Source organism: Belonocnema kinseyi, chromosome 3 (assembly GCF_010883055.1).
Source record: "Belonocnema kinseyi isolate 2016_QV_RU_SX_M_011 chromosome 3, B_treatae_v1, whole genome shotgun sequence".
NCBI classification, from domain to species: domain Eukaryota; kingdom Metazoa; phylum Arthropoda; class Insecta; order Hymenoptera; family Cynipidae; genus Belonocnema; species Belonocnema kinseyi.
In genome coordinates, this window is record NC_046659.1 from 18,048,471 (window position 1) to 18,063,204 (window position 14,734).

At 32.5% G+C, this 14,734-nt stretch overlaps 1 protein-coding gene across 1 annotated transcript in view; it reads left to right on the forward strand.

Moving 5' to 3' along the window:
- The window catches only part of LOC117169168 (DEAD-box helicase Dbp80), a 260,485-nt gene that overhangs the window by 219,030 nt on the left and 26,721 nt on the right, over window positions 1-14,734 (forward strand). Inside the window, exons 6-7 of the mRNA XM_033355394.1 lie at window positions 4,402-4,639; window positions 10,412-10,574. Coding sequence (XP_033211285.1) covers window positions 4,402-4,639; window positions 10,412-10,574 — 401 coding nt within the window. The remainder of the gene's footprint in view (window positions 1-4,401; window positions 4,640-10,411; window positions 10,575-14,734) is intronic.

The window sequence follows — 14,734 nt, forward strand, 5'->3', positions numbered from 1 at the left end:
CCAAGAGCGCCGATGATAAGGACGATCAGTTTAACAGAATATTCCGGGTACAATCGTTGCAACTCCCTTATAAGGTCTCGATACCTCTCTTTTTTTCATTCTTCTTGGCTATGATGTTTTTGTCAGCTGTTGCCGAAAATTCGATAACGAACATGGTTCGCTTCTCGAAGTCAAGAAGAATATATATATATACATATATATATATATACATACACACTTAGTTAACTGCAAACGCGCCCTTTAGGTCTCTTTGCCAGGATCCTTGATAGGGTGGAGGGTGGCAATAGTACATTTTCCGCAAACACTAATTGCTCCCTATAATGTGATAAACATTTTATTGCGTTACAAAACAACATGTGTTTATTACATAAATCGAACGCTAAGAATTCGATTTTATCGAACCACGTGTCAGATTTCATTTCCACTAAATCTTCTCATGTTAACTTCTCAACTGCAAAAAAATGTAGTGGGTTCTCGCGCTTTTACGCTCCAGTCTTGAATAGTGGCGTTCCCGGTTTAAATCCGGGCCGAAGTACATTTTTTCTCGTTTCTCCAGAAACTTATTTTACCAATAATCAGCAAAATCTCACATAATAAATTAATAATTCTATAATTTTTACTATATATTATATCATGAAATATAGAATAAGTTTATTTTGGTCCCGATTTACATATCTAGCAGAACACGTTAAATATTCCCACCTATAATTATTATTATTTAATCAGGTTAAAACTTGGCTAAGTTATAATCCTCGTAGACCTGTAATTATTCACCAAACCATAGGTCCATTTATCAATAGCTTATACAGGTGCCTGCAGTTTTCACGTTTTCATTTGCTTTTTCACCTTCAAGTTAGTGTAACTTCTTTTAGCCTGATCCAATTGTACTTTTATTATAGTGTTTTAGAAATCTCTTTTCTGGTACTCTAATAATATGCCAGCGATTTTTTTTCATTTAGATTTTTTTGTAAATAAAAAAAATTGTTTTTTTTTTGCAACTAAAAAAACGCCATTTACAATTTCGTTCAATTAAAAACAAAAGATTTTTATACACATTAAAGTCATGTAGAAGAAAAAGTGGGATGATAATATTTTCTTAGTCATTTTGAGATTTTTACGCTCGAGAGTACACTGTAAAAAAATTAAATATTGTACCACTTCGAATGGTAAAATTACCAACAAAAAATTGGTATAATTTTACTACTCTGATTATAGGGTGAATGTAACTTGCATACTAGAAGTTCCAACCAATATTGTAAGTTTATCACTTTTAGAATTACAATATAGCAAGGCGTTGTAGAAGTACAGTTTCTGCTTGTGAATCGGTGACTTTCAGAGTAGGTAATAAATGGAACTACTTTCAGAGTGTTGAATTTGTTGACGCTGGTAAAATTACAGAAACTGTTAAAGGTTCCTTTTTCCAACGTAATCTTAAGGCTTTAAATTTGATAACTGATAACGCGGCGGACTTGCACAGCTCTGAACGTAGTATAAGTAATTGTTCAGTTTCAAAGTTGCGGATAATAATGAATAAATGGTACATTTAAAATTATGTGTAAAAGAGCGTGTTTCAGAACGCTATAAATTATGGAAAAAAATTATTTGCAAAATTGATAAAAAATATTAAACAACATTTTTTAAATTAAAAAAACTGGTTTCTGCTTTATTCCTTATTTGAAGGGGAAATTTACCATTTCTAGTCAAATTACCATTATTAACATTTCTCATGTAGATGATAAAGTTACCATGTCGAATAAGAACACGAATATTTTTGTTAGAATACTACTACCTAAAATTCATAATGCATTTGGATTTTGCAGAAACTGTCTGGAAACTTACATAACCTAAAGGTTAAATTCCATACTGAAAGTGGATATTTGTTATTGTCAGTGAAAACTTTACTTTGGAAGTAGGTATTAATAGGACCTACTCAGAAAGCGGTAAAATTACCAGACATTTTTTTATAGTGTAAACCACGTTCAACTTACGTAGCGCCTGGACACGAATACTGTAAGGTCGAACGTGCCTCTAAACTGACATGAAACTATCTTGAAATAATTTTTTGTGTGTATGTATACTATATACTTATATCATATATTATAAACATTATCAAATATTATATATAATAATCACTAGCAATGCGAAGACTCATGAGAATAGTGTGAATCACTTCTACATATAAGGTCATACTTTGGCTTATTTATTAATTTTTTTGTAGCCTTTCTTTCCTTTTTAGTTTTCGGGGTAAAATCCGCTTTTAACTCTAAGGAATACCGTTTAAGGCCATGATGAGTTGCATACTCAGTCGAATCACTGGCATGTGCTTTAAAGTATGCGGCATGGTCACCAAATTAATTTCGACTCAGAGTGCAACTAATCTTGCACTTAAGGGCGTCGGAACCACGACCCGAACTCGAAATTGAATTGCCTCATTATACTCCGTAAACATTAGAATTGCATCTTTTCTAAATACGTAGAGCGTATTGCAGTTTTGGATTAAATACATTTACGGAGTGAAAAACTGGATAATTTAATAGTTTTTTTAAGAAAAACTATTGAAATTATCAAGCTTCTCACTCCGAATACAGATTGTAATCAAAACATGAATAAGCTCTAGATATATAAGAAAGATTTAATTCTAGTATAATGGAGTGAAATGAGGCAATTCAATTTCGAAGCAGTGCCATTTCTCTATGTAATTACGGTGTCGAGCATCCCTTGCCCTAGCCTTCAACATAAATTGGGGGAATCCAAACCTAAACTTCATGGACCGAATGAACCATTTGTGTTTGGTTTGGACGAAACCCCTTTTTTTTCTACGAATCCCTTTTGTGTAGGCGCGCGATGCCTGCTTTGACTAATTGTTTATTTATTTATTAATCTTATATCAATACGGTAGTACTTGCGTTTTTCCTTCGACATTTTCTCTCAATGATGTATGAAGTCGTCTATAATTGTATTTTTCTTAAAACAACTCAACAGTTTAATATATTTAAAATTCTATACAAATTCTTTAAATAATTAATCACCATAATTTTCGTTGTAATTTCGAGTAGCGAATTAGAAATACAAACATTTTTAGTTTATTTGAGACCACTGTTTACTAATCTGCACGATTAACCTTAGTTAATAAAAGTAGTAACAAAAACAATCTTTTCATGTGAAATTAAAAACAATTGTTTGAGCAAGTATTAATTATTTTAACAATTTGTATATAATTGAAATATTTTACGATATGTAATAAGGTTAATCAAATTTATCCGAAAAAAGTCAGATTTTTCATCACATTTCCATTAAAATGTACAATTAAACTTTAGTAAATGGCTTGAACAATTAAATAATGGTTTCACCCAAAAATTTGACTCTAAATAATGACAAATTACTGCATTCATTACAGAAAATATAAATTTTAAACATTTATTTTAGAACAAGATTGTTTTAATAACAAAATATGAACCTTTGTATGAGCTAGGAGAACAAATTATTTAAACAAATGGAAATTGTTTAAACAATTGTAACCTTATTAAAAAATGATTACAGACAATTCAGTGGTCGAAGAAAAATTATTGATGGCAAAAAAGTTAAAAACAGTGCTCACATATTGTGTCAATTTTGCGCAATGTGGTCAACTTAAGTTTTTCGAGACATTTTTAGGACTGTTTGAAGGAGGGGGTGTAAAAATTAGAAGTTGTTTAGATAAAATGATTAAATAGAAACTGCAATACATTCTAACAAATCCCGCAAGCTAAGTTGAAATTCAGAAACGTGAATCTTATTTTTCCAAAAACAAAATTTTCCCCATAATTATCTTATGGGATTTTTCGGAACTTTGTTGCATATTTTGCGGCTCAAAATCGCAGTGAATTTTTTCCGGAAGCCTCACAAAGTTAGGGAGGCAATATGCCCTTTTTGGGAGACAAACAGGTCAACAGATGATTTTAGACCATTCCAATATATCGCTTGTCCAATTTAAAAATAATTAGGTCACAGATACCACTTCGTGTACTTTGGTCAAATAATATAAAAATAGTCAATGTTACGTACGAACTTAGTTTGATTAATTTAAAATAAATAATTATTTTACAATGCTAGGCACAACAGAACAATCTGAATATGAATCTGAAAGTTAATCTGCTTAGTTACTGGATAGTGAGGAGTAGGGTCTTCTATAAACCTAAGAACGGTATCACTATCGCTTCTATAGTATCCTAATGGGCACGGTTACCTTTATTTTCCAAACGAGTATGTGTTGTATCCAGTTAGCTAAAGTGTAGCCGTATGCTATGAGAAGCAGAATAGCTAAAATCAGATACTGATAGAGGAATTTCATTAAACAATTCTTATGTTTATATATAAAAAAAGTTGTATGGAAAAATTGGGATAATTCTTTATATTCTATAGGTCCCTTCCACGAACATGCCAGATGATGTTTTTCTCAGCCACCTACGAAGCAGCAGTAATGGAGTTTGCCGAAATTATAGTCCCTAATCCTTTGATAATTCGATTATTGAGAGAAGAGGAAAGCCTTGATAACATTAAACAATACTACGTCAGATGTAAAAATATAGATGAAAAATATACAGCTATTACAAATATTTACGGTGTAATAACAATTGGGCAAGCTATCATCTTCTGCCATGTAAGTTTAATTTATTTTTTATTCAAATCGAATGTGTATTTTGTTTTATTTGACCTCATTCTACTAACAATGACTGTCTGTGTCTTAGGGGCGTTGAAAATAGAGCGCGTATGACTTAAGTATAGTCGAAGATCTATTTAAAGTTATATTCAAGTGACAGTTTATACTGTTACGTGTAAAAAAATAGCTAACACGCATTAAGTGTGCTAAGATATTTCAACAAAAAGATAATTTCGATCCCCGGAAGCTACATGTTAAATCATTTTTAGGGCACAATAATATTTCGTGATACGTAAATAGTAAACAATAACAGTTTTAGTTGCGCTGTACTCTAGGCATCATGAATAAATATTCTACCATCCCTGAAGGGGAGGCGTCTGTCAGGATCCTTCTTGTGATAGACATCACTATTTCCTGGCTTCAGGATCAATTCACTTGAGGATATGCAGAAACACATATTTGGGACTCACGTCCCTAATAAACGCCTACATCTCGATAAAAGAGGTTGGATGGAAAGCCTGTGACCGTTATTCAAATGGAAGCAGAATCAAGAAATTCGTTCGGATCTCATCAAGACTCACAAAAATTCCACCTCATTCTGTCGACCCTCGATTCATCCCCTAACCAGTAATTCGTAACAACCGTGAGCCGCAAACGAATGTAACCATGTAAAATGAAGAAGGAAATTAGTCTACAGTCAACGTGATGGCGAAAGCCATAATGCACAAATTAATATAAGTTTCCGCAAGAGTAAGATTCCATTAACTAATCAAGAATAAACCTTTAACGGCCTTAGCACGCAAACACAGGATTCCAAATCCCTCGATGCAGGGGAATCCTGGAACCTGCTTTCCGGCTTTTGTGTGATTAATTAAAGTACCTGGCATCTTTTCGATGCTATTTTTATAATAATAGTTCACCTGCTGAAATCACTGCAAAAATAAGCGTGCTAAGAAGTGAAATTCTTGGAATGCAGCTCGAATAAGACTCAAAACACCAATAAAAAATTAAACAAAATCTGAATTAAACACAACTGACTTCATGCTGAATTCTATTACCAATATTAAAATTTCTTATAACACAAATTAAAACTTATGTAGGATACCATAATCGATATTTTGAACATGACATAGTTTAAGTTAATGCTTCATTGGCCATCAAACCACTATCAAAAAAGAAACACAAGACCCATAACACATGGCGCTATTATTGAATCACCTGCCCTTAGTTGGTAAAAATCAATTAACCAGAATTGAATATCGGTCTACTTGATCTGCTCTTACTACATCTCGCCGACTGGACTGCAGGTGAAATGAAAGTACTCCGTTACTTTAGCTAAAATAAGTTATCAGCGTTGCAGGCAGTTTTTTTGCTTTTCGAGACTTTTAAAATGCATGCGCGCCAGGTTAAATTAGCCTGTCAGGTGCGGGCGCAATCTATACTTACCCCTTAAGTTTAAACGATTTCACCAAGATGTAGAAAAGTGTGTAAAATGTTTATGAAATTGACGATCTAATTACAACATTCAACACTGTAGCAGTATAGCTTAATCGAGTTGGGAAATGGAGTTGGAGGCTTAGAAGGAGGGGATGATCGCCAGCTCGTAGCGAGATGCTGGTGATCAAATAAATCGTGAAAGAGCCGATTTGTGGAACGTAAGTCGTGATAAAGGCAGGCGAAGAGCGAACAGGAGGTTCTCCTCCGCATGGGTTTAAGTTTATACTGTGCCTAACTGGTCGTTCGTGGCAAAACGTATTATGTTTTTAGGTAAAGTGGTCTCAATATGAAATTTTTTCCAAATTGGTATATAGCGGTATAATTGGCAAAATTTTAGTCTACCATCCCTCACCCTGCCCAGCTCCACCCATGACTTTCCAAGATTGTGCACGACTGTCCGTACGAATATCCTCAAGTCTTGATTATAATTGATGCTCTGTTTCTCAATTTATTCATCCAGTCCTCCTTCGTCTCACGAAACATGGTTACATAACAGTTATGTAACTGTTAAATAACAGATTGTAACATGTTACATAACTGGTAAGGCATAGGTAACTTATCTGTGACAGAAATTTCACACTCTGCTCTGTAAATCTATGACATAAGTTTTGTAACACGCATTTAACCATGTTGTAACAGTGTTATGTAGATGTTATATACCACATAAGAAAGGGTAATTTAATTATTTAATTTTGAAAGAAAAATGCTTGATATATTATCACTGCCCTTAGTTTATTTTGTAATTACACAATTGCAAGCACGTTCACTTACAAACATAATCCCGCAATTAAACGTTTCAAAAAATCTCACCTGCTAGGAATTCGAACTCTACCTAAACTGCCTAACCTGAGTTTATAAACCTAAATCCACCACAAGCACTATTCAATTGAGCTATCGAACCACTTCGATTTTTTCGACAAAACCTCAGCCGAGCTTTTTCGCAAAACGGTCACTTACACATATAAACCCACGCTCAAACGCTTTGGAAAATCGCACCCGCTGGAGATTTGAATGCTACCTAAACTACCTAACCTGAGCCAATAAACCTAAATCTACGGTACGCACTAGCCAACTGAGTCCGCGTAAAGACGTGTGTAACCCTACGAGTAATGTAAGATACATAATTCGAATCCGCCATATCTATGAGCCCATAGAGCACGAAAAATGTGAGCGTCCGAAAGACATTTACCGAAATGATACGAAAATGTTCTATGAAGAGAAATTTTTTTTATAATGATGACCACTGACCGAACCTAGGACTATTTAACATAACGGGTGCCTTTCTAGAGATACATTCTAGTGCCAGTTTTAAAATGAAGTATTACAGTACTGGAATGTTACTCTTCAGACGGATCATTCTTTCCGAGTCAATCAAGCCGACATCGTTATGCGTGAAAAAAAGTGGAAGAGTATATCATCAACATTGCTTGTTCTCTAGTGTGGTCCAAAATGCATAAACAATTTTTTTCATTCTAGAGGGCAACGCCCCCCCCTCTCCTCTTTTATTCCAAATCAAATCAAAAATTCATTTTTTTTAAATCTTGACTTTAAGAAGTACTTGTTTTGACTTGAAGTTTCCCATGTAAAATACTTTGCGAAATTCACTTTTTGAGTTTTTGAATAATTTTTTAGGGTTTGGGAAAATGTGACGGGAAAGTATATAAGCTTGTAGAGAATTACTCAATGAAAAATTTCATGTATGAGACATATGGGGTTGACACCTCGAACATACCCCCAAGAGTCCCTGAAAACTACCCTCAAAACTAAAAATGTAAATTCTGCATGAAATCGACCTTTTGGGCACTGTATTCTCGTCTTTTTTTACTGAAAATCATTTAAATTGGTCTAGTGGAATATTGATTAAGATTGGTTTACTAACTTTCAATTATTTTAACAAATAGAGTTTGTTTAAATAATTTTTTGTTTAATTATTTTCATTAAAATTTATTCATATTTCTTCATTGAAATATTTATCAATATTATTTGATTAAATTTTTAATTGTTTGAACAAATTTCATTTGTTTAAATAATTTTGTGTTTATTTTTTATTCAATAAAAATTACTACTGTTGATCTAGTGGAATATTTAACAACATTGGTTAATTAATTTTGAATTATGTAAACAGATTCCATTTGGCTGGAAAAATTACTATTTAAACAAATTAAAGGTTTTCGAAAATAAATAATAATTTATTGTTTATAGAATTGGGAAACATTTAAGAAGAAATTTACGTTATTAACGATAATGAACTGGTAGTTACACTTATTTTTAGAGAAAATAACCTAATTTAAACAAGAGGAATTTGTTTACATAATTCAAAATTAATTAACTAATCTCTATAAGTATTCCGCTAGACCAACAGTAATAATTTTCATTACAAGAATTTCGAGAAAAAGTTCAAACAAGTGCAATTTGTTAACAAAATTAAAAATTAATTTAAAAAAAATTTTAAACAAAAATTAATGAACTAATGTTAATAAATATTCTTCTGGATCAATAGTAATAATTTTTATGGGAAAAATTGAATTTTGGGAAAAAATCATTCAACCGAATTCCATTTGTTTAAATAATTGACAATTCATTAAGCAGTGCTGTTATATATTCTATTACACCAATGCAAATAATTTCAATTAAGAGAAAGAAGAGAATACTGAGTTCAGTCTGTGGGTTGAGACTGATTCAAAAGTATTAAACTTAATAAGAGAAGGAAATTAATTTACAAAAGGAAAAGCAAAGTAATTTTAAGATGAAAGAGAATGTTTTATTGCTAATATCAATTACGTAGGAAATTCGCGCCTTATTCTAGCCGTATGGTTATAGGGAGTTTTAGGCTAGAGATATAGTGAGGTTGGGGGGTATCGCGTACCTTGGGTTTGTAAAAACGCTACAGGGGGAAGCGGGTGGTCCAGTTGTGGGCACGGTGATGGAGACGGTGTGCCAGTCGGGAGGAATCAATTAAGATCCATGAGAGGGGGGCAGGTCCTTGGTTTGGGTCTTCTTGGCTCGGGCCAGAGTTTGCTAGGAGGGGATTTCGCGCGATTAATTCACTCTCGACACATAAAAGTCTACGAGTAGCGGACCAACTGCTAAACCGCGCTTGGGCTGTGGGTGACAATAAAGACTTTAACATTTTAGGGGGCTGCGCGACATGGAATTACTCTCAGTCGAATGACAGGTGGGGTTAGGATGCCTAAGAGACGAAAGAAAGAATCATGGATGTTTTCTAAATATAAGTCAAGATTATAAATGTTATTTATGACCATGAATATAATTTAGCGGACATCAATACCGTGGTAAAAGGTCGATTTCATGAAGAATTGACATTTCTGGTTTTAAGGGTAGTTTTCAGGATCTCGTTGTATTGTGTTAGAGGTAGGATCTCGTAGGGTGTTAGAGGTCTCAAACCAATATGTCTGATACATGAAGATCTTCATTGGATAATTCTCTACAGGCCTCCATACTTTCACGTCAAGTTTTTCCAAACCCTGAAAAATTATTTTTAAAATAACAAAAGTTATTTTTCCCCATGCATTTTACATGGGAAACTCATGTAAAATGTTTCAAGTCAAAATCAACAAAAGAAAAACAGCATTGAAAGCACAATGTCCAAAGTACAGCACACCGTCCGGGATTCTATACCTTGAGCCGGAGAGTTTGCAAATTTTTGTATGTACTTTACTGAGATTCTGATTTTTGGGGAAGTGTGAACCTTTTTTTTTTCAATTTTTATTAATTTTTTTCAACAGATACCTCGAAAGCTTAACTTTTTAGGTTTCCAAATGATGGGCAAAGAAATGAATTCTAGTGAACAATGTCAGAAGAATATTGGCGTTCGCGTATTTTGAAATATGGTTAGGAACGTATGTTACGGCGCTCTTGTCACTGTTTCGGATCAGCCTTTAGCTTGCAACTTTCTTGGACTGCTGTTGGAAAAAAATACCCCGTGATTCGTGTGCGCCCAGATAACTATTGTCTCGCGTAATTTCAAAATTTTCCTGTCAGCTTTTTGAACTCGTCTATAGCGTACACCATCGCCTTCCACTCGCGTTGATGCTCAGAAATTCACACTCATAAGTTATGCAGTATCTCGCAAAGGATACAGTCAGCTATCGATTATTAGGATTAAATAACAATTCCGTCTTTCATTACCTGAAGTTAGAGCATAAAAATCTAATTTATTTCTTTTACACAAACAACCACAAACTGTAATATATTTTATAAAATTTTAAACTTTAAATGATATAATTTTTTAATAAATAATCAAATACATTCTAGACCAGGAAGACAGCAAGCTGGCTAGCAGATAATATGACAAAAGACGGACATGCAGTGGCCATACTGTCTGGGGATTTGACGGTTCAACAAAGGATTGAGGTTTTGGATAGATTCAGAAATGGTCTTGAAAAAGTTCTGATTACGACAAATGTTCTGGCAAGAGGTTAGTTCCGTTAATTGTACATAGAATGGCAGAACTGATAAACTATCATGTGTTGTATTTAACATTATTTTCCTATTCCCTTTTATCTAATTCGCTTTTATCTTATCAGCTCTTACTCTAGTTACCCTTAGCTGTCTTCTCTGGACTTTTTGAACCCTATTCTTCATATTTATATATTGTTAGCAACCTATTTTCATAGTTTTGAGAAGCTACACAGAATCAGTCTCTAACCACTCTGTAAAGTGTTTTAAAAATACAAAAAATTGTTATTTTAATTCGGAACCAACGCAAAAAGGTGTATTTTCATAATAACATTTTCTAAAAATTAAAAAAAAAACTTTTGAAAATCGACTAATGTTTATGTGCGATCCTGGGCGATAAATATATAAGAAACGTAAGTTATTCTCATTTTTCTCTGAAAGTATTGATTTTATTAAAAAGTTTTATAAGAATAGTTAATAAAGCTGAATGCTGATAAAAATGTACCTTTTTGGATAGCAGGAAATAGCTTAATATTGTATTTTCCACAACTTTTAATCGTTATTTTGATTTTTCTTGAAAACGACAGGTCGTATACAAGAATTATTAAAAAAGAAAGGTGTGTTTCGCAGAAATGTAGCAAAAAAGGTGCCAATACCCATAAAGTAAAATCGGTAATACAGTGAAATTTCAATTTCTAATTTCGTTTCCTGGGTCTTTACGATTTTTTTAGTGCATTTTTGTTGTTGGAGAATTTTCAAGAACCAGAAAAAATTGGTTTTGTATTTACATAGTTATTAGGAATTTTTCCGAAAACAGGGGTGAATAAAATGTTGGCCTCTATGAATCTAAAAAAAATATAAACTCAAGAAAAGCTGTGAACACGTCAAACAAGAAATTGTTTAAACCTTTTTTTCGAGTGTGGTTAATAGAACTGCATATATAACCATTCAAATCTAATTATATTTTTTTAGGAGCCCAACATATTAAAGAAGGTTTGTTACATTCTCAAATTTTCTAACCAGGGGTCGATTTTGTGTTTACTAATATAATGAATTTAATTATCACTGCATTTGACTTATTTTAATAAAAAGATCTTAAATTTGTTAAAAGCTACATGCATATTATTTAGTAATGGTAATACAGGTTGGTTCCGCTACTGGTAAGACATTCAAATTAGCACTAACCACTTTACAGTTAGATTTAATGGTAACACATATTTGCGTTTAAATGTTGATAACGAGAAAATTAAAGAAGTGTGGATTCACCCGAGGCAGATATGATTGCGTAATTTTCTTTATGGTTTAAGTTTATTTCGAAAATCCCTCTCACATAATAATAAAAGATTTTATTTTCCTCCAATACAAAATCAAGAACCAAACCTTTCTTTTTACAATGAGGTTTTCATCTTGAATGACGCTGAGCCCATTCAAAAATCTGTCTTGAATAATAGATAGATCAAGGAAAAACCAAGCCCGTCTAACCTCGAAGACGCTCGAACTAGAAGTGAATTAGTACCGATACCGGAAGGAATATACTAGTTGCATTAATCCCACGCTATGCCCTTCGTTTCACCTACTTGTCCACATTGGAGTCAGAGGTGTATCAATATTAATCTTCAAATGTGTGTTTATGATTTAATTCTACTTTCACTAATTTACTGTTCACTGTTAAATCCTGAGCTTGGCTTTTTTAACCAAAATCTTCTATATGGTGGATAACTGCGTGGATTTTAGGACTATTAGAGATGTTCAGATCTAAGTGTATCCTTTTAAAAGCTGCGATTTTTTCTTTATAATTAGGATGTACATTTTTACCAAAGCTGCTGGTATTTTCCGTTCTAATTGTAGCTTAGAATTTACATCCACGCAGTTTTCTAACATATAGATATTTTTTGTGAATAAAAGCAGCAAGGCTTAGAATTTTACGATGAATAGATGATGGGATTAGTTATTTTTTTACTTTCAAACTATCTGCAAAAATTATGAAGCTTCTAGAGATCATCCAAAGTACCCTACGCGATTGTTTCGCACTCTGCTTGAATGCATCAGTCTGCAGAATATTGATGGTTTGTGTGTACGTTTAGTGTTCCGAACTTATTTCTTTTGTAATTATATATGATATAATAATACAGATTACTTGTTTAATAAAAAATAGTTCAAATTTCATTTACATTATAGAAACGAAAAAAAATTATAAATAAACGTAACGATTTTGTTTCTTGTAGTTCCTAGTAAATAGTTGTTACCCTTCCTACTTACGAAACAAAAATTAAAACTACGGAAAGCAAGAATCTTCTTTGTATTGCGGTTATGGGAGGTAAAAAATCGTGGTAACATTCTGAGTCTGTTTTTAGCGACATGTACTTTCAAATTTTTTGAAAACAAGAAATCAGAATCGCGTTTTTGAAAATAAGTGTTCTTTAATTTTTTTTACATTTTTTTCAAAATATGCTATAAATATGGTTTACTTGTGCTATACGTTTTATAATAGGAGCGCAAGTGGTTAATGACAAAAAATTAATCGTAAAGTCCTGCAAGACGAAGAAACGTCGTTACTGCGTGGCATAATGCAGTCTATGCCTGTTCAGACACGTTATTGCTTTCAATGTAACAGATCGATTTTAAAGATTGTAAGTGAAGGGAAAGACATTTTTCATGAACAATTTTCAATTTAAAAAAATCTTTTAAACAACTGAATAATTAATAGCCACGTATAAACAATGAATATGTAGTATAGAATCAAAGAACGTATTATTTAGTACGACGAACCTTGTACGTCTTACGCATTTAGCTTTGAGTATTAAGTACGGGCACTACATTAAAGACTTCGGAATTAAAAAGAAAACTGTGTACCTATTAGTTGTTCGCTGGAGAACCTTGTCCTGAGCTAAACCAAAATGATTTCACAAAGTTTAGAAAAATTTTATAAACACTACACAAATATCCATATTACTACTTAAAATGTACACACATCAAAACTCAAAATTTCATTACTGAAAAATATATTGCAGCGAAAAAATTATTCCACAATGTCTTGAAAAAACCCAATATCATTTAACTGAAGAGATTATGAACTACTGGAAGCAATTAACAAAAAGACTGAAATTAATAAAAAGGAAATTCTTTACCATTGGAATATTATATTGCTTTTTTAATTCTTATTGTATTTATATGGCATATATTTTCTTATAAAAATGAAAATGCTTAAAATACTCAAATAATTTTGATTTTAATATTTTAGTTCGAATAGAAAAATTGTATTTATTATTAAAAAGGTTGCAGCTGCATTTATTTTGATGTGTTCACTATTTTGTTAGTTAGTTTTTAAATTTCTGTTTCTTTCACAGTCTTAATTAAGATATACTCAATACCTTTTACTCCGAAAAATACCTATTAATGTTTTAGGTTAAAATAAATACATTCTTTTCTCAACAAATATTTCACACTTAGCAATTGGTTTCTTTGCCTCATTATTATTCGGAAAACTTATTTCAGTACGTTCAGTATTTTTCTGTTCGTTAATTGCTTCCAGTACTTTTAGCAACTCTTGAATTAAACAATAGTATGTTTCTTCATATTTTTGTATTATTTGATTATCCAGCCTTACTTCATTCTATCTCTTTTCTATCCAGCTCCATCTGTTTCTATCTATATCTTTCTCTATTTCCTATCTATCCTATCTCTTTGAATTCCCTTTTCTCCTTGCCTGAATATCACTCGCATATCACAGTATATCGTTTTCGATTTTTAAAAAATCCACTGCTTCTCGGTACAATTTAGCTCAAAATCAGTAACGTACTTTTGGCTATTTTCATAATTTAATTTCACTGATTCAAATAGCTGGAAGTATATCATTGTTAGTGAATAAAATTCCACTGATTTGAATTAAGAGATACCCCTTTTATTCCCCTTTTTCTATATCTCAGTTGTCCCTGTCATTTGTCTATCTACTTCTGTTTGTTATCTTTTTGTCAATTGAGCCTTTTCGCCTATCTCTGAATTCCATGTTTTCTATGTGCGCCTGTCCCTTGTGTATTAGGCTGGTCCTTTTCTAGAAATTTTGTTTCAGAAATCGTTCTCTCACTACTTCTAGTTAGGGATAATATCGTCATACACCATGCAACTTTAGTCACGAAAGAGAGGATTAGGCTTTTAATTAAGAGAATTCGCACTGGGGTA